The sequence below is a fragment of the Hemitrygon akajei genome, chromosome 7, assembly GCF_048418815.1.
Source record: "Hemitrygon akajei chromosome 7, sHemAka1.3, whole genome shotgun sequence".
Lineage (NCBI taxonomy): Eukaryota > Metazoa > Chordata > Chondrichthyes > Myliobatiformes > Dasyatidae > Hemitrygon > Hemitrygon akajei.
Window position 1 is genome coordinate 96,385,480 of NC_133130.1, and position 27,857 is coordinate 96,413,336.

At 42.8% G+C, this 27,857-nt stretch overlaps 2 protein-coding genes across 7 annotated transcripts in view; one reads left to right on the forward strand and one right to left on the reverse strand.

The window, feature by feature from the left end:
- Window positions 1–15,282, reverse strand: part of atl2 (atlastin GTPase 2) — a 99,148-nt gene extending 83,866 nt beyond the window's left edge. For 2 of the 5 annotated variants that reach the window (XM_073051504.1, XM_073051502.1), the window contains exon 1: window positions 15,051–15,281. In XM_073051504.1, coding sequence (XP_072907605.1) covers window positions 15,051–15,132 — 82 coding nt within the window. In that variant the 5' untranslated portion in view covers window positions 15,133–15,281. Of the gene's footprint in view, window positions 1–14,703; window positions 14,832–15,050 lie in introns of those variants that run through there. The other 3 variants (XR_012099662.1, XM_073051501.1, XM_073051503.1) reach the window with 3 other exon arrangements.
- LOC140730706 (uncharacterized) overlaps window positions 15,159–27,857 on the forward strand; it is a 30,629-nt gene continuing 17,930 nt past the window's right edge. Inside the window, exons 1-2 of one of the 2 annotated variants that reach the window (XM_073051508.1) lie at window positions 15,159–15,290; window positions 18,128–18,494. In XM_073051508.1, the coding sequence (XP_072907609.1) occupies window positions 15,175–15,290; window positions 18,128–18,299 (288 nt within the window). In that variant the 5' untranslated portion in view covers window positions 15,159–15,174 and the 3' untranslated portion in view covers window positions 18,300–18,494. Of the gene's footprint in view, window positions 15,291–18,127; window positions 18,495–27,857 lie in introns of those variants that run through there. The other variant, XM_073051507.1, reaches the window with a different exon arrangement.

Below are 27,857 nucleotides of genomic sequence, written 5' to 3' on the forward strand. Positions count from 1 at the left end.
ATAAAAGGATGTCATGCAACTGATTCAATAGTGGCAGGCAACTTAATAATGCTGGGTACAATACACAGAAAGAACCAAGATTATTAGATGCAACAATGGGAAGCTTAAACAGCAGGAAATAATTCACTACTGTATGATACTCATAAGCTCTTATGCTCACTTCCACAATTCTTAATGAATAGCCACATACAATTCCAATCACCCAACCACAAGGATATGCACCAGGAATGACTCAAGTAATTAAACAAAATTTAGTTTACAAAAAAATGTAAATCCAAAAACATAATGGTTACAGAAGAATGGGTTGAGAGGTTTGATCAAATGGTAGAATAGACTCAGTGGATCAAACAGCCTAACTCTACTTCTATACCTTATGGTCTTGGGGCAGTAAATACAATCCTCCACATGCTACCAGTCTGGCTGCATGTCTGTCATTAAAGGGAAAAATAAATTAATGCGGGCATGCGACATTTTCAGTCAAAGCTCTTTCCACACAGGTACCACAAAGCCTTTGTCACTGCTGATGTCAGAACTTGACCTGCCCAGAACCAACACAGAGTGGTGGTACTGGTAATACGGTGGTGAAAGTGTCTGGCATGCTGGCCTCCAGTCTGGGCATCGAGTATAGGAGTTAGGTGTTAAATAAAAAGATTTACAAGAATGTTGCCAGCACTCAAAGGGCTGAGTTATTGATTGAAGAGTAGGAAACTGAGAGGCGACTTCATAGCAATGTAAAATTCTTGGCACATAGAGGGGGTTTCTGTGCTATATAACTATTATTATTGTTTGTATATTTAGTCATTTATTAGTCAGAAGAATCTTTGAGTCGAAGGTATTTTAAACAATATTTGAACCCATCTTTCAAGAGAACGCTGAGAAGTACCATCTTTTTACTCAGCTCCTTGCATACTGTAACATGTTAGTGAACAATAAAATCACCTTCAAACTACAACTACATCATCATCTGAGTGGACAGAGTTACACTGGTGATCTTGAGGCTTTAACTCTTTGTGGCTTTAGTCAGAGAAAGTAAAAAAACAAAAAGCTGTAGGTAAAGTTTTTTTTATCCCCCCTATCCTTCTTTATGTCTGCCCAGTTAGGAAATAGAGATGGCAGGCAGGATAGTTGAATGCTCCTCTTGAGATATGGGAAGGCAGGGAGTTCTTCAGTGCACCTGACAGCTACAACTGCAAGTGCATTCAGCTGCATCTTCTACAACACATTAAGGAGTTGGGAGTTGGAGCTGGAAATGGATGAACTCCAGATCATCCAGAAGGCTGAGGGAGTGATAGGACAGTACATATAGAGAGGTAGTTACAACCACTGTGCAGGACACAGGAGACTGGGTGACAGTCAGGAAGAGGAAAGGGGTTAAGGAGCCGATGCAGAGTACCCCTTTGGCCATCCCCCTCAACAACAAATGCACCACCTTGGATAATATTGGGGGGTGGGTGAAGTAGATAACATAACAGAGGACAGTCACAGCAGTCAAGCCTCTGGCACCACATCTGCCTCTGTGACTCAGAAGGCGGGGGGGGGGGGAGAAAGAGGTGAGCTGTGGTGATAATGGTGTTCGTTAGTTAGGGAAACAGACAGGAGGTTCTGTGTGTGGGCGAGAACGGGATACCTGGATGGTACGTTGCCTCCCAGGTGCCTGGGTCCAGGGTATCTCAGATCGAGTTCTCAGCATTCTTCAGTGGGATGGCGAACAGCCAGAAGTCATTACCCACATAGGTACCAATGTCATGGGTAGGACAAGTGATGTGGTTCTGCACAGGGAGTTACGTGCCAAGTTAAAGAGCAGGACCTTCAAGGTTGTGATTTTAGGATTGCTACCTGTGCCACGTGCTAGTAAGCAGCACTAGAGTTTAACATGCAGCTAAAGAGTTGGTGTAGGAATGAGGGCATATGTTTTTTCGCTCTCTTCCAAGGAAGTGGGGCCTGTATAGAAGGGATGGTTTGCACCTGAACTGGAAGGGGGCTAATATTCTGTCAGGAAGGTTTGCTAATACTGTACAGTGGGATTTAAACTAGAATTTCAGGGGGATGGGAACCAGAGTGAGAGTGGAGAGGCTGTGGAGGCTGATTTTCATAAGACCTCAGACAAGGTCAGGTATCAAAATGCTGAGCATGGTGTGACTAGTATACTGAGCAGTGTACATTTCAATGCAAGTAGTATTCTAGGAAAGGTGGATAAGCTCAGGGCATAGATCAACACCTGGAATTATGACATTGCAGCCATTACTGAGACTTGGTCATACAAGGGGTAGGACTGGCAGCTCAATATTCCAGGGTTCTGTTATTTAGATGTGACAGAGGAGGAAGGATTAAAGGAGGGGTGCCGTTACTAGTCAAAGAAAATATCACCCAGCGCTCCATCAGGACAGACTGGAGGTTCAGTCATTCAGAATTCAGGATGAGGTAGCAATGTGGATTAAACATTGGCTTTGTGGTAGAACCCAGAGAGTAGCAGTAGATGGCTGTCTCTGACTGGAAGTTGGTGACTAGTGGTGTGCTGCAGGGATCAGTGTTCGATCCTTTGTTGTACGTCATCTACATTGATGATCTGGATGATAATGTGGTTAACTGGATCAGCAAATTTGCAGATACTAAGATTGGAAGCGTAGTGGACTGTGGGGAAGGTTATCTTGGCTCACAGAGGATCTGCATCAGCTGGAAAAAATTAGGCTGAAAAATGGCAGATGGACTTTATGCAGACAAGTGTGAGGTCTCGCACTTAGGTAGGACTAACCAGGGTAGAGTGAAAAACAGGGCAGCGAAGAGTGTGGTAGAAAAAAGATCTGGAAATACAGTTCCATAATTCATTGAAAGTGGCACTGGCCTTCATAAATCACAGTACTGAGTACAGGAGATGGTATATTATGTTAAAGTTGTATACAATGTTAGTGAGGGCAAATTTGGAGTATTGTGCGCAGTGTTGGTCACCTACCCACAGGAAAGATGTACTCGTCTGGCACTCATCCCCCAATCACTGCAATCACCTCCCCACCATCTCTGCCCAGCCCCCCGGATCACAGCTTAGAATCAGCAAAGGAGAAGTATGTCGACTGTTCCAGCGACTTAAGACCCGAAAATCTCCAGGCCCAGATGGGGTCTCCCCCTCCTGTCTACGAACCTGTGCTGATCAGCTGGCTCCCATCTTCACTCAGCTCTTTAACAGATCTCTGGAGCTGAGTGAGGTTCCGACTTGCTTCAAGCGCTCTACCATCATCCCGGTCCCCAAGAAACCCACCATCACAGGACTGAACGACTACAGACCTGTCGCACTGACATCTGTAGTCATGAAATCCTTTGAACGCTTGGTGTTGAACCACCTGAAGACCCTCACCAGCAGCCTGCTGGATCCCCTGCAGTTTGCCTACCGGGCAAATAGGTCAGTAGACGATGCAGTCAACCTGGAACTGCACTATATCCTGCAACATCTGGATCGTCCTGGGACCTATGCTCGGATGCTGTTTGTGGATTTCAGTTCGGCGTTTAACACCATCGTCCCTCATACCCTCTGCTCCAAATTGTCTCACCTTACTGTGCCACCTGACCTCTGCGATTGGATTTACAGCTTCCTGACCAACAGAAGTCAACAGGTAAGGATGGGACAGGTCACCTCGGATATTCGAATCACCAACACCGGCGCCCCCCAGGGGTGTGTCCTCCCTCCACTGCTGTTCTCCCTCTACACCAATGACTGCACCTCCTCCAACCCCTATGTGAAGCTTTTGAAGTTTGCAGACGACACTACCGTCATCGGACTCATCCAGAATAGTGATGAGTCTGCATATCGACAGCAGGTGGACCAACTGGCGCTCTGGTGCAGTCGGAACAATCTGGAGTTGAACACGCTCAAGACAAAGGAGATGATAGTGGATTTCAGGAGACATCTCCCCGCTATGTCTCCCCTCACAGTCCTCAGCAGCCCTGTGTCTACCGTGGAGAACTTCAGGTTCCTGGGAACCACCATCTCTCAGGATCTGAAGTGGGAGCAGAACATCAGCTCCATCCTGAAGAAGGCCCAGCAGCGGATGTATTTCCTGCGGCTCTTGAGGAAATACGGTCTGCCTCAGGAATTGCTGCTGTTATTCTACACTGCAGTCATTGAGTCTGTCCTGTGCACCTCCATCATTGTGTGGTTTGGAGCCACCACCAAGCAGGATAGAACCAGACTACAGCACACAGTGAGGACTGCCGAGCGCATTATTGGAGCCTCCCTGCCCTCTATTGTGGACCTGTACTTTTCCAGGTTGAAGAAGAGGGCGGGGAACATCATAAAGGACTCCTCCCATCCTGCGCACGGACTGTTTGATCTGCTTCCGTCTGGTAGGCGCTTCAGATCCCTCCAGACTAAGACTAATAGGCACTGGAGAAATTTTTTCCCTACTGCGGTCACTTTGCTGAACAGTTAACTGTCAGCTAACTATTACTTGGATTGCACTACCTGTATGTACAATTTATATTTTCATTTATATTTATCATTATTATTGTTATGAGCAGAGAGACAACATCTGCCGGAAGTAAATTCCTTGTATGTGCATAGGTACTTGGCGATTAAAGTCTGATTCTGATTAGGTTGAAAGAATACAGAAAATTTACAAGGATGTTGTCAGATCTGCAAGATGAGGGTTATAAGGGAAAATGGAATGGGCTAAGACTACATTCCTTAGAATATAGAAGATTGAGTAGGTTTGATAGAGGTATAGTAACAAGGGGTATAGATAGGGAAAACACAAGCATGCTTTTTCAACCAAGGTTGGGAGGAACCACAACCAGAGGTCATGGGTTAAGGGTGAAAGGTGAGGAGTTTAAGGGGAACATGAGGGGAAACTCTTCAAAGGTCTTGAGTGTGTGGAATGAGTTGCTAGCACAAGTAAATGGATAGTAGGAGCATGGAGGACTGTGGTCCCAGTGCAGGTCAAGGGGAGTAGGAAATTTAATGGTTTCAGCATGGACTAGGTGGGTCAAAGAGCCTGTTTTTATGCCGTACTTCAAATCAAATCATGTAAAGTTCAGCATTTCAGGAGTTTCCTTAGAACTGTGGAAGTTTTATGCCTGCTTGCAATTTTCTTTAACTGTAACATATCATTAGTGTATCCAGAATTATACAAGTCCAGGTATGACCTATAGAGGCTATCATAAGAGCACAAAAACAATTCCACTTGAAGTCAGATGGAATCACATGCATGTCAGCTCCTGCAGGGGTTACAAGTCATTACCTCCTACAAGGCAAAACCTAACATGAAAGGTTATGATGCTTCACTTGCAGATGAGCTGAACGCCTTTTATGCACGCTTTGAAAGAGAGAAGAAAATTAGACTGTGTGAATCCCCACAGCCTCTGGTGACCCTGTGTATCAGCAGCTTATATCAGAATATCTTTCAAGAGGATGAACCCACAGAACCATCAGGCCCCTAAGGGCATTAAAAACCTGTGCCAACCAACTGGCAGGAGTATTCAAGGAGATCTTTCATCTCAATACTGCAGCTGGCATCTCCTCACCTGCTTCAAAAGGATGACAATAAGAACATTTTCTACTGGTCTACTCCCTACTCCCCTTTCTTCCAAAAGCACCAAAGCCTCTGTGCCTCCCTCTGCAACTGGATCCTTGACATCCTCTCTGGGAGACTAGTCAATGTGGATCTGAAATAACTCTGCACTGACAATCAACAATGGCACACCTCAGGGATGTGTGCTTAGCCCCCTGCTCTACTCTCTCTACACCTATGACTGTGTGGTTAGGAACAGCTCAAACACCATCGATAAATTTGCCTATGACAACTATTGGCAGAATATTAGATGGTGATATGGTGGCGAGATAGACCAGCTGTTTCAGTTGTGTCACAACAACAACCCTGCACTAAATGTCCGTAAGACCAAGGAACTGATTGTAGAAATTCAGAAAGGGAACATACTCTGTTCCCATTGTGGAATCAGCAGTGGAAATAGTGAGCATGTGCAAGTTCCTGGGTGACAACATCTCTGAAGATCCTATCCTGGGCCCAATATACTGATCCAATACAAAGAAGGTACCACAGAGGCTATATTTTGAAGCAACTTGGCCTGTCACCAAAGACTCTCACAACTTTCTACATACTTTCGGTGCTCGGTGTCGGAGGCTCGAAGTTTTTCAGACGGACTCAAGAGTTGGCTGTGGTCGGATGCTTCCAGAGGCTGCATCAGGAAGCTTTGCAGCGCTGGAGGTTCATGGCAGGAAGAGTTTTTCTTCCTTCTACCGTCTACGAGAGATGATGGGCTATCTAGGACTTTGAGACTTTCTTTTACCGTGTCCATGGTCTGCCCTTATCAAATTAGGGCATTCCTTTGCACTGTTGTAACTATATGTTATAATTATGTGGTTTATGTAAGTTAGTCTTGGTCTGTCTTGTGTTTGCGATATCATACTAGAGGAACATTGTATCGTTTCTTAATGCATGCATTACTAAATGACAATAAACGAGGACTGAGTGTCCTCACAATCTAATCTAATCATGGCTCCCCAGGGTTGTGTGCTCAGTCCACTGCTGTTCACTCTGCTGACCCACGACTGTGCTGCAACACACAGCTCGAACCATATCATCAAGTTCGCCGATGACACCACCATGGTGGGTCTCATCAGCAAGAACGACGAGTCAGCTTACAGAGAGGAGGTGCAGCGGCTAACGGACTGGTGCAGAGCCAACAAACTGTCTCTTAATGTGAACAAGAGAGATGGTTGTTGACTTCAGGATGGCACGGAGCGACCACTCCCCGCTGAACATCGATGGCTCCTCAGTAGAGATCGTAAAGAGCACCAAATTTCTTGGTGTTCACCTGACAGAGAATCTCACCTGGTCCCTCAACACCAGCTCCATAGCAAAGAAAGCCCAGCAGCGTCTCTACTTTTTGCGAAGGCTGAGAAAAGTCCATCTCCCACCCCACATCCTCATCACATTCTACAGGGGTTGTATTGAGAGCATCCTGAGCAACTGCATCACTGCCTGGTTCGGAAATTGTACCATCTCAGATCACAAGACCCTACAGTGGATAGTAAGGTCAGCTGAGAAGATCATTGGGGTCTCTCTTCCCGCCATCATGGATATTTACACTACACGCTGCATCCGCAAAGGAAACAGCATTATGAAGGACCCCATGCACCCCTCATACAATCTCTTCTCCCTCCTGCCGTCTGGGAAAAGGCTCCGAAGCATTCGGGCTCTTACGACCAGACTATATAACAGTTTCTTCCCCCAAGCTATCAGACTCCTCAATACCCAAAGCCTGGACTGACACCTTGCCCTATTGTCCTGTTTATTATTTATTGTAATGCCTGCGCTATTTTTGTGCACTTTATGCAGTCCTGTGTAGGTCTGTAGTCTAGTATAGCTTTCTCTGTGTTTTTTTTATTATGTAGTTCAGTCTAGTTTTTGTACTGTGTCATGTAAACCATGGTCCTGAAAAATGTTGTCTCATTTTTACTATGCACTGTACCAGCAGTTATGGTCCAAATGACAATAAAAGTTGACTTGGCTTGACTAATAAGTACCAAGGAGAGCATTCTAACTGGTTGCATGGAGGGGTCACTGCACGATTGAATAAAGATGCGGAAAGTTATAAATTTAGCCAGTTCCATCATGGGCACTAGCCTCCCCAGCATCCAGGACACCTTCAAAAGACAATGCCTCAAATTTCAGCATTCATAATTAAGTCAACACCCAAGACACACCCTCTTCTCATTTCTATCAAGGTGGTGGCACAGGAGCTTGAAGACACTTGTTTCTGCAGAAAGAAAGAATTTCAGGTTGTATATTTTATACATTCTCTGGTATTAAATGGAGCTATTAAACTATTCAATACAGTGGTCCCCAACCACCAAAGCATGTGCTACCGGGCCGCAAGGAAACAACATGATTTGGTGATATGAAACAATGAGTCAGCTGCACCTTTCCTCATTCCCTGTCACGCTACTGTTGAACTTGAACGCACTCAAGGTCATTACTCACGCGAGGTCATCAGTTGCCTAAACACAGTCATACCCTCGCGCCAGGGATCATTGGTTGGCCTCGGGTAACCAGCCCCCTCGCGCAGCTGGCAAGAAGTGCCGTTGCTACTGGCCTGGAGCGCAGACAGATGAGCGGTGCCTCTAAACCTGTTTAGCACACCGAATGTTCGTGGGGAACCCAGTGCTAAAATATTCACGGATGACCTAATTCAGGCTCAAGGTTTCGTAAGTAGCAGAGCAGCTATCTTGCTACTATCTACTGAAAATCATCCCTCGAGCCAAACTTTTGTCAGTCAATAGATCCTACCTACCTACAAGGGGGGCGGGCGCGTGCCCTGTTGCACTCCTCCTCGCTCTTTGGACTGCGACTGCCGCAGCCCCGGCACAGGGACCTCTGCCCTTACCTTGTCCTCTCACCCCACCCACAACCAGCTGCACCTGGCCAAGGCGTCTGGTGGGTGGGAGACTGGAGTTCAGGCCTGGAGGCTGTCTAATGAGGCAATGAAAACTGCTTCAGCACCTTAAGTCCAAGCACCCTGCACTTAATGACAAACCCATTGAGTTTTTTTAAGCGGAAAAAACGTGAGCAGTGGGACAGAAGCAAGTGCTAAAAGCCATGAAAACTAAATTGCGGAATAGACTGGACATAAGTAACCCCCTTTGAGTATCGCTCTCTCCCATCACCCCTCCATGGGACCATCATGTTGCAGGGAAACAAGCCCAGGGCACCCACAGATTCAGCGATATTGGTGTGTTGCAATGATTATATATATTCATACGAGGAAAATATGCGCAGTGTTTAATATTAAATTCATTAGATGAACCCTTTTAGAAATGAAACTGAGTATATTAGCCACTTATTAAATGACTCATTGTTAACTTATCACCTATATTCTGGTCATGATTAACACCCCCAAACGTTGGCCGGCCCACAAGAATATTATCAATATTAAACCGGTCCGCGGTGCAAAAATGGATGGAGACCTCTGATTCAATAGATCAAGTGCATCCTTGAAGATACAAGGCACAGAACTTATTATGCGCAATTTCCAGTAAGCCAGAAAAAGATTTTCACTGATGTGTATACCATATCATTATTAAAACGTGAACACAAATGCCATATACCAGAGATCACTGCTCAACAACCAATTCAAATAAGTCAAAAACAAAATACTAACCTACACATGTTTGCATCACCAAATTTTATCAGAATTATTTGTCTATCTTGCTTCAAGTATGTAAACTGCATCACTTTACAATGGAAGTCAAGCATTGTCTCACAGGACACTACTCAGGTTAGTGGAATATAAATATGCATTTTACAATAGGCACTTCAATTGTATTGGCAGGATCCTACAAAGCAAACAAGTTCAACTAGGTTAAAAAGAGTGTACAGTATTCTCAAAGAACACTGCCATTTCAATTACAACTCCAACAAAATAAATGCTCCAATTTCAAGTTGCTAGCCAAATTTTTACCTGTCGTCAAGTTCTGCAGAGAGGCATCAGAACCTGCTCTTCACAGGTCAGCCCATTTTCATCTTCCTCACCTGGCCCTCAATACAACTATGTCAGAAACAAGTTTACACTTGCTTGAGTTCAGGGAACAGCTCCAATATAAACTAAATTCAAGCTCACTTGAATGGGGTTAATTGAATCAATAAACATTGACTAAAAAGTGATTTATTTTCTACTTTATTATATTACTTTAATTGGTTTATAGCTTGCTTTTAAAACATTAAAAAAATCAATCATTGAAATCTACCTGAACAAATCTTAAACACGTCTATGAAACATATATTAAAGTAGCTTACAAAAGAATTTGGCAACAGCAATCTGTCAAAAGGCCATCTGTTCATTCTGAACAGACCTCAGGATCCAGAACTAACAGCAAGTCACTGCCTGTAGCATGCTTCACCTTGCAGGACAGACAGTCAAGAATTGAAAGCTCCATATCAGTTGGTCCTACAAAAGGCAAATGTAGACATGGGTAAAATGAAGGCCGTGAGCAAGATTGAGCACAATCCAAATAATCATTTTTGGATTGCACTGGAAGAATTCCAATGGGTTCTGTAATTTTGGATAGCAGCAGTGGGACAAAGGTGATCGATCCCTGAATAAAAAGGCAATAAAGATTTTGGTCTTTGACAGCATTTATGCAAGGATGCAGGAAATAACCATTCTCATCCCTTGAATTATCATTCCCAATAAACAGAGCAAATGAAGGTAAAGACATAACATGTTAAATGCCAAAGGCAAGAGGTTAAAATAAAATTATCTTTCTTAGAAGTATCACTATGGCAATGAAAGCAGTTCATTGTCATCAAGTGCAGTAATTTCATTTTTCACTTTCCGTTATCATTCCAAATTCTATTAACAGTCTCAATCATTCCAGTAAAAGGCATGGTACCAAGGATGGTACTGTGGATTTTGGTTAATTGAGCCAGCAGTTAATCATGGCAACCGCTTATTTGGGACAACTTTTAAAGAACAAAAACTAATCAAGAAAATAGCAGAAGTTCTCTTTATTTGTTTGGAACACTACACCACTTAACTGGGGCAGGAGACTGTTGTCAAAAAGTTTCTAACTTGTATCAAACACATGAGCTTGTTTAGCTGTTAGACACTACACCGAGCTCAGAGTTAACCGTTTTTAAATAGCACCAGTTGCATGTGTTTGTGTTCAAAAAGCAGTGATTCTTGTTTTGCTGCTTATTTCTCACCAATTATCAGTGACATTTCAGAACTGTTGTACCTCATTGTGGTTTCAAGTATTTAGGTTTGGTGATGCCAGAAACCATCAGGAGTGAAAATGAAACAATTTCACTGCTTCAACAAGTTAGGAACTACAAAGAATCTGCAGGTATCGACAATCAACTAGAATACTACTATGAAAATGAAGATTTGGAGGATGCAAACATGGAAAACATTGAATGAAGGCAGTCCATTATTTACACAAGATATCTACGCTAATTATATTTATAATCAAAAGAATGTGGCAGCGTACACTGAATTCCTGTCAATAATCATTACAAACTAATAGTTTTCTAGTACTATAATATATTGATAGCATTCTAATTTGTTCAGTATTTAATTTAAATACAAAATTTGTTATTCAGTTCATCTTTTTCGTATGTTTTTAACTATTTCCATGAAACTTCAGTTAATTGGAGTAACCATTTAATTGGGCGAAAACGTACTGGTCCCGATTAAACAGATTCCACTGTATTTGGAAATCAAATGACCTTTAGTTCAATACACTAGACATAACTGTCGAATTTAGGCAGATGAACTAATTGAGAGTCAGAAATGGCTGCAAAAGGTCAAGACTGGGGATTCAGTTTACAAAATGTATGAACCACTGTCAAGGTTAGTATTACCACACAAAATGCTACAGGTTATATAGCATCTATGGAGAGGAATAAACAGTGGACATATCAGGTGTTTGTATTAGTATTTATTACCTACTGCGAATGACTCAAGAGCAAATGGTGACTTCTTCAATGCAGTTAGGTAATGCTGATGGGGAGGATATTTCAAAATTTAGGGGGCTGCATTCCAAGAAATGTCTATTACAATTATGCTGTAACACAAAGTAATATCAGCTGTACAATGTCACAAAATGATGAAAAACAAATATTTATTTGCTTTCCCCCTCCCAAACTCAGAGAAATATTATTCTATCTCAAACTTTAGGGCAGTGTTTTGTGAATTCTGTTACAAGTGAACATCTGCTACATAAACAGTGTTGACATAAATTGCATATAGGCAGCTGAGCAATTCAAATGCTATTCCCATTCACCTTCTGGCCTTGTGAAATTTGTTCTGGATACATTAACTATCTCCACAAATATTGGTGGTGCATTTTAGAAGTGATACATAGCAACAACAGAGTGCCAGTAGTGAAAAGAAGCAAATATTTAGACCTGGGTACCAATCAAACAGCTTTGTCCTGCATGCTATTGGGCTTCAGATGTTGCTGAAGCTGCACTTACCTAGGCAAGCAGATATATTCTGTTCAATTCCACATGCACATTGCAGATGGCCAAATAAAAAGATTTGGAGTCAGGATACCAGACAGACAGAAAACCCAGTGTCAATTCCCTTTGACTTTAGATTTCACAAGGACTTAATCCCAAAAATCAAATTACACCATGACAGCAAATTTAGATTCAATCAATTAAATTTTGTCTCACAACTAAAAGGCATGCTAGTTGGTAGGATAAAGGTAATTATAGATTACCCCTAGGGTAGATGAATGGTAAGAGAATCAGAATTGATGGGTATTCAAAATAGAATCGGTTGCAGGGAATAAATGGGGAAAGGGTCTGATGAGTTTGTTCTGAAAGGCAGGAGAGACTTGATGGATAGAAAGTCTTCCTGTGTTAGAAGGATACTGAATGGTGCCTTTATTTCAAGAGCAGTGACTCAATTGTAACACTTGACTAGCTAGCTGATCCTGACAAAATGCAAGCTTCAGTACATAGGTTACAGAGAGGTGCCATGACATCTTCCATCATTAATGATAAAGAACATGGATAATTCTCTACATTTTGGAGTAATGGCAGTGAACTGGAACAGCCTGGACAGAAGTGCAAGTTGTTCTCAAAATAAAACTGGAACTACAGCCATGATGCAAGCAGGTCCTGTAGGTTTTGCAGTATCCACCCTTGTCGCTGTTTTTTGACTGGGTTTTATGATTGTGGGAGAAAGCTGAAAATGATCACCCACTCAATTTTAGATGATCAGTTGCAAATACTTGACTCATTGTCGATTCAAAAGCTAAAGGCTTTGCATTGGCAAGGCTGGGGATTCTGAAGCCTCCTTCCTTTACTCATCTAATGGTCTACCATCATTCACAATCGGACACAACCCCATTAACAAATCTTGAACTGATTAAATTGGTTGTGATTTCTCAAAGTTACATTTATTAACTTTACATTTAGAGATAAAGCATGATAACAGGCTCTTCTGGCCAAGTGAAGGTTCAAGGAATGGAGCACAAGTGGCAAAGCAGTTAATGTCAACAATTACAGCACCAGCAATCTGGGTTCAATTCCACCACTATCCATGGCCCAAGTGGGTTTCCTCCCACATTCCAAACACCAATGAGTTGTTGAAAGTTGATTAGCACATATTTTGTCCTGTTTTGTAGTTATGTCCATTGCATGCTGCTTGGTTTATTTAGCACGGTGTTGCAACTTTGTCAGGTTCATCTCTCATTTTCATGTGTTCCTCACACTACTGTCAATGTGTCCTCCTACAACATATATGTCAAACTCAAGGCCCGCGGGCCAAATCCGGCCCGCAGTGGAATTATCTTTGGCTAGCGAGATAATATCTAATTACTATTAAAGCTGGCCCCAGTAATCGAAGCGCCTGTGGCGTATGATATGGCTAATGCTGAGTTTATTCAGGTACCAGGTTTTCAGGGTTTTTAGTGTTTATTCGGCAGTCTTCTTCATAAGAAACGGAATTTGTAAAGTGAAACACTTTGTAGTTATAGCAGAGACTGAGACACATGACAGCAGGCTGAAAAAACGGAGGCAACGAAAGCTGCGTTCGCACGCGTCCGACTGATCCGGCCCGCATGAAGTTGCATTTTGCTCAATCCGGCCCGTGACCCAAAATGAGTTTGACACCCCTGTCCTATAATATTCATTAAATCAAGATCAACATTCCTGAAGGCTGTCTGTCAGGCCAAGAGGTTTTAGCATGTGCAGGAATACAATCCTCCAGGTGGTCTGCAGATATTGGGGTACTACCATGTTGAAACAGTAAACGCAGCCAATCAGTGCTGGAAGAGCTCTTATGAGGGACAACTGGCATGAAACATTAGTTCTAGTTCTGCTAAGACGTCATGAGAGCAAAACTATTTCAGTTGGGAGCCATAATTGGGTTTGAACAAGATGCTCCTCTTTTGCACGCAATGGAATAACGGACTAGCAAGGTGGCGAAACGAACACAAGCCGAAGATTATTCACATTCCACCTAATTTCAACCCACTATGTTGTATTTTAAGTAATACAAATGTTTTATTCTCTTAGTTTCTTTGCTAGGGGATGGAGGGTTTTTTTTTCAGGTAAAACCGGGATCGACTCGAGTCACTTGCCTCCTCCCGGGGGAAGTATTTTTTTTTTAAGAGCCATGTGTCTAGAAGTGATTGCATAACACTTTGCTGCTGGAATGCAGGCCGGAGGAGAGGGGAAACGCAGGGCAGTGTAAAGGGCGCAGAGCGGTGAAAGGAGCCGACGAGATGAACTTTAATAACCGTGGCCAGGGGACGTTCCCCTAGCACATGGGGCGGCGGTGACGACGGTTTATACACTGTGTTGCAGAGATTGCCTGCCTCCCTCCCGGGCCCCGACACCTTGCAATTTCTCTGGCCACAATGTCGGGAGGAAGGACATGCTTCCCGCAGGGGGAGGGAGTGGGGGTGTGGGTGGGGTGGGGTATTGTTTACACTCACATCCCGATCGGTGTGAGAGGGCAAATCTCAGGCATGCACAGAGTCGCGATTGCAGCGGCCGCGCACAATCACTTGCGGGCCGCCGTACCTGCCACCAAGTTACTAGCAGACGATAAACGGCTCCTCGCCTCCGTTCACCACCCACCTCCCACCACCCCGTAGGTTCACGTTAAAACTTCCTTACTCCGTCGTAAAATAAAACTAAACAGCGTTTCTTTCATTCCCCCTCCCCGGCTGAAACTCACCGGCGCTCCGTCCCCGGGACCTCCGGCGCCCCAATCGCCTTTGCTCGGACTGCTGCGCCCTTTTCAACAGCATTTTTTTTCTGCGCCCCCCCTCCAAAGCGGCGCCTCGAGAGCGATCTTCCGCCACCCCCCCCCCTCCGCGTGAGAACGACCGGCTCACCGCGCCTGCGCGCTGACCGAGGACTCGCTTCCCCCCGCCCTCCCTTCGCGTGAGGGAGCGCGCGCGCCGCCGTTCAAACTCTCATCGGGCGGCCCAGTTAACGAACTTTACTTCCCCCCCCCCCCCTCCCCGTCCGCCGCCACGAGCCGGCCCTCCGGGAAGCCCGCGGGAGGAGCGGGAACGTTACCCTCGGTGCTGGAATTGCCGTCGTCGCCGCCGCTGCCACGGCGGCAGATACGCGGACCTCTCCACTCGGCACCCGCCGCCATCTTCTCTTGAGTTTAAATCCAGAACGCCACTGACGTCAAAGGATGACAGCGGCCCTTTTTATCAGCGCGGCTCCGCCGGGGCACAGGCAGCTGGCGACGCCGCAGGGTCCTAGCGCCGAGAGCGCCCCCCGCCCGCCTTACGGCCGCCCGGCGATGAGGTAAACTTGTGGGTGGGGAGGGAAAGCATGATCGGTTACCAGCCGATAAGAACATAATTCCACCTTGACACAATGATCGCAGTTCATCTCTAACAGTTCAGGTCTCCCCCCAAAAAATAGGTTAGATGCAAAATTAATAAGCTCAAATGAATGAGACCTGTTCGTGTGACGGAAGTCACATGCTCTTGACAGCACGCTAAAAAGAAACATATATCGAGAAACACTTATGTTTGGATCAGTACGGTGTGCGGACGTTAATTCCTGAATGCTGTGGATGTTGCAAGTCACGTTTGATAATGTAGTGCTCTCACCGCACAGTCAATATTTTTAAGAATAAATGCACGTTAAACATAATCGATCATATGTGCTCTTTGGGTGAAATAAGTTATTTTGTTTCCCGAAACAGGAGCATAACCGCAATGAAATTCTGTTCCAGACTTAGTTTCAAGGGCTGTTTATGTAAGGCTTTACTAAATCGCCTTTATAAGATGAAAGGGAAAACAAAGTATTTGCTACTTCACCCAGTTTGCAGTAATGAATGGCGATCATTGTGAGTACATTCATGTGACATGCAGAGAACTTCTACATAACTACTGACATTTGTGAGTACAAGAGACAGGTTATAAACGGATTCAAACAAATATAGCTGCGTTTATTTGCACAGTTGTGGAAATAGGTCACATTCTTCCAATCAAGGTCAATCTCCAGCCAAATGTAGAGAAATAATACATTTGCAAGATCCTGATTTTACAGGCTCCACTCATTACAATGGATGATTTAAAAAACGACGCAATTAAATATAAGAAAAAGGAGCAGTAGTCCATACATCCCCTCAAGTCTGTCCATAAGAATGTAACTAATTCGGCTAATCGCCTCAATTCCATTTTCCTACAGAATGTGCATAATATCTAGTCCAACAATTCATCCATATCAGGCTTAATATAGTACAAAGGTCTGGCTCAAAGATTTACAGCCTTTTGAAAGAAGAAATGCATCATCAGCCCTTTCCTTGTGACTCTGTTCCTTGGTTCTAGATTCACCCGCCAAGGGAAACATAGCACTTGAGATGAAGCAGAAAACATCAGAATACTCAGCAGTACAGATGGCATCTGCAGAAAAACAGCCAGTTAACCTTTCAGGTCTGAGAATCTCTGTCTACCCTACCCTACTGAGGACATCTTCAAAGGGCAGTGCCTTAAGAAGACGGTATTCATCGTTAACGACCCTCACCATCTGGGACATGGCCTCATCTCATTGCTACCATAAGGGAGAAGGTACAGGAGCCTGCTAACCAACACAGCCATTTAGGAACAACTTCTTCCCCTCCTGCATCAGATTCCTGACTGGTCCATGAATCCATGAACACAACCTCACTATTCTTTTCCTGCACTACTTAATTATTTTATTTTTTATTGTGACTTACAGAAATGTTTTGTCTTGCACTATACTGCTGCCACAAAACAACAAATTACACAACAATATGTCAATGATAATAGATTTAATTCTGATTCTGATCCAGCCCCCTGGAATATTAAATGTTTCCATAAGATTATCTCTCATTCTTCTAAACTCTAGAAGCAGCAGAGCAATCTTCATAGCAACACACACAAAATGCTGGAGGAACTCGGCAGGGCAGGCAGCATCTATGCAAAAGAGTACAGCTGACGTTTCAGGCGGAAACTCTTCAGCGGGACAAAGGCCCCCAACCCAACGTGGATTATAGCCACCTCTATTCTTTCCCACACCAACTCTGGCACCTCCTCCGTTGGGAAACTGTAAAAAGCAACACCACGGCATGAGGGCCTGGTCTGAGGACATGCAGATGCCCCGCTGTTCGACTTACCGACAAACTGAATTTGCAGTATTTTGTATCACCCATGTCCAACAAGGCCTTGCGATCAGAAGAAAAGACACATATCTGCACCATCTGTTGAACCCAGAAAGTCTGCTGCGACCAACAGCACTGCCATCTTACCAAAAGTCTTAAATGGAGATAGATAAATTTTTGAAGGATTGTGGGATTGAGGGCTCTGGGAAACTGGCACAGAAGAGGAATTGTAACCTGATCAGCCATGATGATATTGAATGGCAGGGCAGGCTTGAGCATTCAGTGTTCTTCTCCTATTTCCTTATTTTCTCATACTTCATTAAATACAATCATTACATTTATTGATTGCACAATCTGACCATTACAAAATAAATCTGTTCACACAACTGTTCACTTCTAAAAGTCCCCCTGGCTTAAAGTGCAAAAGATTCCAGGGTTTAATTCTGTTTAGGTCAGTTAAACATCAATGCAGGAAAATTCGACCACATTTTATTTCCTGATACGATTATTTCCATCATCTGATCAAAACTGGCATAAGCCAGTGAAACAGCATCAACCTAATACATAATACAGTTAACACAAAACATCCAACAGTTTTTTGTAGGGGCATGATTGAACAAAATTTAGAATAAGCAACTGAAAACTTGGTCAGAGAGGAATTTCTCAAGGTGTACAATGGATACTGGTTAATTGGGGAATCAGTTGATTGGGACAGCCACTTACTTGGGACAACTCTTAAAGAACAAAAATGAATTGAGAAAATAGCAGGGACTCCATTCATTTATCTGGGACACTATGCCGTTTAATTGGGACAGGAGACTGTTGCCAAACAGTTTCTAACCACTGTTAGTCATGTGCACTTCTGTGACACTACACCATGCTTAGACCAAACAGGTTTTAAATAGTGTCAGTTGTGTGTCTTTGTGTTCAAAAAGCGATGATTTTTCCCACTGTTAGTTGGTGAGAAATAAACAGTAAGACAATTCAAAATCGTTTTTCCTTACTGCAGTTTCAAGCATTCAGGCTTGGAGATGCCAGAAGCAGCCGGGAGTGAAAATGAAATGATTTCACAACCTCAACAAGTTAGGAACTACAAAGAATATGAAGGTATCGACAATCGTTCGGAATGTTACAACAAAAATGAAGATTTGGAGGATACAATCGTCAAAAGGATTATTTGAAGGCAGTCCATGATTTGTAATTGGTGTCTGTGCTGATTTTGTTAATTTAGAGTCAATCAAAAGAACATGGCAGCTTACATTGAATTAATTCCTCCATTGATAACTATTAGGAACTGATACGCAGTTTAAAAGTATTGACAGTGTTCTAATTTGCTCTGTGTTTCATTTAAGTACATAATTTGTTGTTCAATTAAAGGGTAGTTTGTGACTTTTTTATACATTCCTAAATATGTCCATGAAACTTCAGCTGATTGGGCCAAAATGTACTGGTCCCAATGTGTTCTAATTAATCAGAAGTCACTGTATATCAAAGGAGGAGAGAGGTGGAGGAGCAGAGAGACTTAACAATGGAATTTCAGAACTTACAACTTCAGTGACTGAAGTTGTAGCCTTCAGTACCAGAGTATGTTGAGTTAGCAGCATGGAAGGAGGTCTATTAGCCCATTTCATTTATGCCAACTGAGATGTCTGTCTGAGCTAGTCTCATTTGCCTGTGTTAGGCAAGTATTCCTCTAGGCCTTTTTTTTAGTCCATGTACCTGTCCAAATAACTTTTAAACATTGTATTTGTACCTCCTCTGCAGATCATCCCATACACCTACTACCCAGAAGCTTCCCCTCAGTCCCTTTAACATTTCTTCTCTCTTACCTTAAATCTATGCCCTCCAGTTTTAGACTCTTCTGCTCTGGAACTCTGCTGCCATGCAGGTATACCCACTCATGGAGAAGGCTTCGGGAGTAAACCCCAAGGAAACATCTGGAGCCGGGGTCCTTAAAGCAGCCCTACGTTGAGTTCAACGTTGACTGGCAACTCCTGTGATGCCTCTGATACCAAATTGTATCAGCGTCCACCGTTTCTTTTGATTCATCAGCTGCATGGAGAGGAGGAACCTGCTGCATGGGCAACAACTTGCTCTCCATATTGTACTAGCCAGAAACCACATCAATGTTCAACTCTGACCATTAGAGGACCTCACTAAGAAAAAGAGTGTGACTATCCACCTCATCTACTTTCCTCATGATTTTATATAACCTTGATAAGCTCACCACTCAACATCCTACTCTCCAAGAAAAAAAGAGCATATCAAACATCTTCTAACTCTCAAGCTGTCAAGTCCTGGTCCTCTCAAAACTATTCTGTGTCCTCTCCAGTTTGATAACATCTCTACAGCTCAGTGACCAGACCTAAACACAAAAGTAGTCAGAATTAGAGGAGCAGAGATCTTAGGAGGTTGGAGGAGACTGCAGGGATAGGGAGAGGACTATATATTGACTGAAAATGCACAGTTCTGGAAAAGACCACTCTAAGAAACATACCAATGGCAACTTGGTAAGAACTTTTATCAAATTATCAAACAAGGACACTATTTCTGGATTTCAGCTTGCCATTAACCACTATTGTGCCACAGACCTTGGTGAACAAATTCCTAGGTCTAAATACACTGCTGAGTGACTGGGCATTTGACTATCTAACTAACAGACCTCAGTCAGGATGCACAACTGTTCCATCATCCTCAACATGGGTGCCACCTCAGGGCTGTATGCTGAGCCCATTGCTGTATACCCCGCTCACACCCAAGTAATCGCCAAGTTCACTGATGACAAGACATTGACGGGCTCATTACCAACAATGATGAGACAGTCTACAGAGAGGAAGTGGAAGAGTTTGAAGCCAGATGCCAGGCAAATAACGTCTTCTTCAATGTCAACAAGACAAAAAAGATGGTTATCAACTAAAGGAGAATTCGCAGCACTCATACCTCTCTTCACATTGGCAGCACAGCAGTGGAAACAAGTTCCTGAGAATGCACATCTCGCACAACCTCTCATGGTCGCAGAACAGATCCTACACTATCAAGAAAACTTACCAACACCTCTACTTTCTCAGGAGACGGAAGAGAGCTGAACTCATGATGTTCTACAGTAGAGAACATTCAGACATGCTGCAACATGGCATGGTACAGAAACTGCAGTGTGGTGGACAGGAAGGCACTAGAATGGGAAGTCAAAACTGCCCACGCTTCACCAGCACCTGCCTACCTGCTATCAAGGATATATTTAGAGAAAGGTGCCAGAAAAGGGCCAGCAATATCATGAAGGATCCCAACCACCTTGCTAATGAACTCCCATCACAGAGGAGGCTACATAACATCCACACCAGGATCACCACACTCAAAACCAGTTACTTTCCCCAAGCAGTAAGGCTGATCAACACCTCCACCTAGTAACCTATCTCATCACAACCCCCACCACCACTCCTATCAGAGTCACCTTATGCACAGAACACTCCAGTACCCAGTATCATTTTATATACTTACATACAATCAATCTATTGATTGTAAGCTATCTTATCTATTTATATTTATTGTGTTTTGAGTGCAAGGTTGTTGCTACCACAACTCACTCCTGTACGCCTCTGCGGCACCATCTGAAATTCTGCCAACAATAGATGTGTTGTTGGCAAATTCATAGATAGCGTTTGAGCTCTGCCTAGCCACAGAGTCATGGATGTAGAGAGAGTAGAGCAGTGGGCAAAGCATGCATCCTTGAGGTGTGGAAGTGTTGATTGTCAGTGATATTAAACCTGATTCTGAAGAGAGGTATGAAAGAGTCAGATTTAATATCACTGACATATATCGTGAAATTTGTTGTTTTGCAGCAGCAGCAGTACAGTACAATACATAATGAAATAAAGCTATGACTTACAATAATATATATACACTATACAGTACTTTGACTATATATACATGTTTAGACTGTGCAAAAGTATTAGGCGCATATATATAAATTCTGTAAAGCAAAGATGCTTTCAAGAACAATTGAAATGAAAAATTTCTGAACATCAAAAAGTACTCTAAAGAACAGTAAACAGTAAAAAACTAAATCAAATCAATATTTGGTGTGGCCATCCTTTGCCTTTAAAACTATAAACTGTCATGTGGTTTTATAAGAAAATCTGCTGGTGGGTTGTTCCAAGCATCTTGGAGATCTTGCCGCAGGTCTCCTGCAGCCTTTGGCTGTCTCACTTGCTTCTGTCTCTCCAGGTAACCAAAGGCAGCCTCAGCACCCAGGTGGAGGAGTGGGAGATTTTTAAAACAGTAGCTTTCACTGGATTTTGGCTTTTTTTGGTATTGCAGTCACAGTTGAATCAGTGCAGCAGGCCTCACACAGATTGGGGAATGAAAGATTTAATAAAAGGAGCTTTCAAAGGATTTTGGCTTTTGCACAGTCATGGTTCATTAGCAAAGAGAAATAAAAATAAGGAAGGGACATGCAGAGCAGCCATTGTTGGAGTGGTCATTGTGTGACTGGACTAGTGTTAGAGTGGGGAGGCTTTGGCTCATCAGGCTTGGGTGAGATAAGTATCTGGTGAGCTTCTTCATTCTTAATTCTTCATCTGTTAGTCCATACTTAGAGTAGTGAGGATGGCTCCAGGGGCAGTGTTGGGTTCTTTGTGTGAGATGTGGGGATACTGGGATGCTTACAGCCTCTCAGATAGCCACATCTGTACAGGTGCACCCAGCTGATACTGGAAACTGAGGAAATGATAGTTAGGAGCTATAGGGAGGTAGTCACCCTAAGTTGCAGGAGGCAGGTAAATAGGTGACTGTCAGGAGAGAGAAGGAAAATGGGCAGACAGTACAGAGTACCCCATTGTTGTTCCCATCATTAATAAGTATACCATTTTGGATATTGTTGAAGGAGATAACCTACTGAGGCAGAGCCACAATGACCGGGTCTCTGGCACTGAGTCTGGTGCTGTGGTTCAGAAGAGAAGGGGACAGAGAGGACTGCAGTAGTCATAGGGGATTCCATAGTTAGAAGACTAGACACAAGAGTCTGTGGATGTGATAGAGAACACCTGATGGTACTGTATGTTTCTTCCCAGGTGTCAGAGTCAGGGACGTCTCAGATCAGGTCCACAACATTTTAAAGGGGAAGGGAAAGCAGCCAGAAGTCTTTGTACATATTGGCACCAATGGCGTAGGTAGGAAAAGCAAGGAGGTTCTGAAGAGAGATTTAAGGAGCTAGGTAGAAAGCTGAAAAACTATCTCTGGATTGCTGCCTGTGCTATGCACCAGTGAGGGTAAGAATAGGATAATTTGGCAGATGACTGTGGCTGAGAAACTGGTGCAGGGGGCAGAGTTTCAGATTCCTATATCATTGGGATCTCTTCTAAGGAAGGTATGACTTATAGAAAAGGGATGAACCCGAGGGGACCAATATCCTTGCGAGCAGGTTTGCTAGAGTTGTTGGGGAGGGTTTAAACTATTTTGGCAACTAGCATGAGAGGGCTAAGGATAAAGCTGTTGGTATAGAAACAGAGACAGTGTGTAGTGAGACTGTCAGGAAGAACAGGCAGATGATGGGGCAAAGTTATAGTCAGTGGGATGAGTTGCAGTGTAAAAGGGAGACAAAATTAAAAAGAGTGACCAATATTTGAATGCATGCAGTATGCAGAATAAGATAGATGATCATGTAGCGCAATTAGAGACTGATAAATATGACATTATGGACATCATTGAATCATGGCTAAAAGAAGATTATAGTTGGAACCTTAACATCCAAAGATACACATTGTATCAAAAGGACAGGCAGGTAGGCAGAGGGGGTCACGTGGCATTAATTAAATGAAATTAAATCCTTAAAAAGAGGTGGTATAAGATCAGAAGATGTAGGATCTTTGTGGATAGAGTTAAGAAAATGCAAGGTTATAAAGACACTGTTGGGAGTTATATACAGACCTCCAAACATTAGCCAGAATGTTGGCTACAGTTTGTCAAAAGGGGAACATGATATATGGAGGGAAACATGGATGATTTCAATATGCAGATAGATTGGGAAAATCAGGTTGGTGTTGAAGAGTAGCTTGTTGTTGAACCCACTAGGAATCAGCTATTCTAGATTGGGTGTTGTGTAATTAACCCGATTTAATTAGGGATCTTAAGGTAAAGGAACCCCTAGGAAACAGTGATCATGACATGATAGAATTCACCCTGCAATTTGAGCAAGAGAAGCTAAAGTCAGATGTATCAGTATTACAGTGGAGTAAAGGGAATTACAGAGGCATGATAGAGAAGCTGGCCATAGTTGATTGGAAGGATATACTAGCAGGGATGATGACTGAGTAGCTGTGGCTTAAGTTTCTAGGAGCAATTTGGAAGGTGCAGGATAGATACATCCAAAAGAAGAAGTATTCTATAGGCAGGATGTTGCAACCATGGCTGACAAGGGAAGTCAAAACCAAAGGAAAAAAGAGGGCATATAATAGAACAAAAATTAGTGAGAAGCTAGAGGATTGGGAAACTTTTGAAAACCAACAGAAGGCAATTCAGGTAAGCTATGGGGGGGGGGGGAGGTGGGAGATGAAATATGAAAGTAAGTTAGCCAACAATATCAAAGAGGTTACCAAACTTTTCTCAGATATTTAAGAAGTAAAGGAGAAGCGAGAGTAGATATTGGACCATGGGAAAATGACGCTGAAGAAATGAATGCAGTTGCTATTACTAGCTTGGAAAACTGAAAGGTCTGAAGATAGATAAGTCAACAGAATCCGATGGACTACACCCCAGGGTTCCGAAAGACATAGCTAAAGAGATTGTAGGGACATTAGTAAATGATCTTTCAAGAGGGCTGAAAAATTGCAAATGTCATTCCACTCTTCAAGAAGGGAGAGAGGCAGAAGAAAGGAGAAATTATTGGCCAGCTAACCTGACTTCAGTGGTTGGAAAGATGTTGGAGTCGATTGGTAAGGATGTGATTTCAGGGTACTTAGAGGCAGATGATAAAAGAGATCAAAGTCAGCATGGTTTTCTTAAGAGAAAATCTTGCCTGAAAAATCTGATGGAATTCTTTGAGGAAATAACAAGCAGGATAGACAAGGGAGAATCGGTGGATGTTGTGTACTTGGATTTTCGGAAGGCCTTTGACAAGATGCCGCACACAAGGCTGCTTAACAAGATAAGAGCTCATGATAATACAGGAAAACTACTAGCATGGATAGAGCTTTGGCTGATTGGTAGGAGGGAAAGAATGGAATAAAATGAGCCTTTTCTGATTGGCTGTTAGTGATTAGTGGTGTTCCACAAGGGTCGGTGTCGGGACCACTTCTTTTTACGTTGTATGTCAATGATTTAGATAATGGAATTGATGGCCTTTTAGCCAAGTTTGCTGATGATACGAAGATAAGTGGAGGGGAAGGTAGTGTTGAGGAAGCAGAAAGGCTGCAGAAGGATTTGGACAGATTAGGAGAAAGAGTGAAGAAGTGGCAAATGGAATACAGAGTCAGGGACTGTATGGTCATGCACTTTGGTAGAAGAAATAAAAGCGTAGACTATTTGCTAAACAGGGAGAAAATTCATAACTCCAAGGTGCAAAGGGAATTGAGAGTCCCTGTGCAGGTCTCCATAAAGGTTAATTTTCAGGTTGAGTTGGTGGTGAGGAAGACAAATGAAATGTTAGTATTAATTTTGAGAGGACTAGAATATAAAAGCACGGATGCAATGCTGAGGCTTGATAAAGCACTGATGAGGCCTCACGGAGTATTGTGAGCAGTTGTGGTGACATTGGAAAGTATTGAGAGGAGTTGAATGAATGATTCTAGGAACGAAAGGCTTATTGTATGAGGAGTCATTGATGGCTGGGGGCCTTTACTCATTGGCATTTAGAAAAATAAGGTGGGGGGGGTTCTCATTGAAACCTATCGAATGTTGAAAGGCCTAGATTGAGTGGATGTGGAGAGGATGTTTCCTATGGTGAGGGAGTCTAGGACTAGAGGACGTACCTCAGAACAGAAGAACGTCCATTTAGAATAGAGATAATTCTCTGCAGTGGGCAGTTGCGGAGGCCAGGTTATTGGGTGTACTTAAGGTGAAAGTTGATAAGTGCTTGATTAGTCAGGGCATGAAAAGTTAGAGAAAGGTGGTAGAAGAATGAGATTGAGTGGGAAATGGATAAGCCAGGTCAATACTCCCCAATGCCATTAGGCTTTACAATTCTACCGCCAGGACTTAAGAACTTTTTAAAAGCTATTATTAATGCTTTTTGAGATAGTGATTTAGATGCATATCATATTTTTTTACTGAGTTAAGTATTGTATGTAATTAGTTTTGCTACAACAAGTGTATGGGACATTGGAAAAAAAGTTGAATTTCCCCATGGGGATGAATAAAGTATCTATCTATCTATCTATCTATCTATCTATCTATCTATCTATCTATCTAATGAAATGGGGGAGCAGACTCAAAGGCCAAATGACCTAATTCTGCTCATATATCTTATGGTCTTATGATGATATTAAGATCAGGGCTCTGAACCATATAACAATCTAGGGTGCCTAAGACTTTTGCACAGTACTGTATAAATATACATACAAAAGAGACCAAAAATAATTAAGGTAGTGTACATGGATTCAATGTCCATTCAGAAATCAGATGCTGGAGGGTAATGTTCTAAAATTTTGTGTGTGTGACTTCAGTCTCCTGTACCTTCTCCTTGATGGTAGCAATGAGAAGAGGGCATATCCTGGATGTTGGAGGTCCTTAATGTGAATGCTGCCTTTCTGAGGCATCACTTTTTAAAGGTGTCCTCGTTGCTGGGGAGTCAGTGGCCATGATGGAGCTGGCTCAGTTGACAACTTTCTGCAGCTTTTTACGATCTTGTGCAGTGGCCCCTTCATACAGACAGTGATGCAACCTGTTAGAATGCTCACCATGGTACATTGGTAGAGATTTACTAGGGTCTTTAATGACATAACAAATCTCTTCAAACTCCTAATGAAATATAGCCATTGTCATGCCTTCTGTGTAATTGCATTAGTATGTTGGAGCCTGGATAGATCTTCAGAAATGTTAACACACAGGAACTTGAAGCTGCTCACCCTTTCCAGTTCTGAACCCTGATGAGGACTGGTGTGTGTTCCCTCAACTTCCCCTTCTTGAAGTCTACAGTTAATTCCTTGGTCTTACTGATGTTGAGTGCAAGGTTTTTATTGAAACACTACTCAATCAGCTAATCTATCTCACTCCTCTATGCCTCCTCTACACCACCTGAAATTCTGCCAACAATAGTGCCATGGACAAATTTATAGCTGGAGTTTTAGCTGTACCTAGCCACACAGTCATGGGTGTAGAGAGAGTAAAGCAGTGGGATAAGCACACCTCCATGAGGTTTGCCAGTGTTGATTGTCAGTGAGGAAGAGATGTTATTTCTGATCCAGACTGACCGTGGCCTCCCGATGAGGAGATCATGGATCCATTGGCAGAGGGAGGTACATGGCCCAGGGTTTGGAGCTTGTGGAGGGAAGGAAGGGATGGAGGGTGGTAGGGAAGACCAGTAGGAAATGAGCTCACTTGCTCAAAAAACTAACTCAATTAAAGACTGAGAAAGTGAGATAGACAGATTTTCATTAGACAAGAATGTTAAACAAAGATAAGATCCAGATTAGGTGTGACTGAAATGGCTCAACAAGCCAGTCAGATGGACCAAAGCACTACAACAAAGTACAATTAAAATAAACCGGTCAAACCTTCTGGTAAACACAGACTGCCACATCTATTTCACAAGTTACAACTCTGCAAAATTCTATTCGACATCTAGAGCATACCAAAATTAGAAAAACTGTCTCACATTCTAGTCAACAACAGCGAAGTATAGCATCCTCACAGAATAGTTCCTAACAGCCAACATCCTAGACTCCAATATCAGCATCCTTGAGCATGTCCTGTACTACTGTAGAACAGACTGACTGTGATATACATTCTTGAAGGAAATTGCTTGCAATTCTGAACATTGAATCTACATACCATGAAATTTTATGGCATTAGTTCAAAACTGAGCAATGAATCCTCATGTTGATCATCACCTATTGTGTCATTGGAAATTCAATATTGTTCAATGTTCAATTCCATGAAAATTCTGAAAAAGGAAACAAGGGGAATGGAAAGAGAATAAAGAGCAAAGATAGTGAAAACGTGGTCTGGTCTTCTTATAGCAGTCTACTGATAGCACACACTTCATTGGAAATTGCATTGCTTAAATTAACCAATAAAATAGTCCCTATTCAAGTAATGTGATACCTACCAATAAATTATTTATTGAAAGAATGTAATAAATAATTTATGACAGCAAGTCAGTCACACTTGCAAGATAATTTAACATGTTTCTTGTTAAAATGTGAGGAAAATATTCCATTAGATTTTCTATTTAACAAAAGTGATCATCATTTCCTGTTTCTGATTTCCCTCATTTTTGTATTTACTTATCTTTTTTATCATGGCTGACTTACTATCCCTCTCAACCTCATTCTCCTGCTTTCTCCCCATAGCAATTGATACTCTTAATAATCAATAACCTATCAATCTCCACTTTAAATTACCCAATGACTTCGTCTCCATAGCAGTCTGAGGCAATGAGTTCCACAGATTCACCACCCTCTGGCTAAAGAAATTCCTCTTCATCTCTTTTCTAATGGGATGTATTTACATTCCGAGGCTGTGTCCTCTGTCCTAGATCCCTCCACCATAGGAAACATCCTCCCCCACATCCACTCTATCTAGGT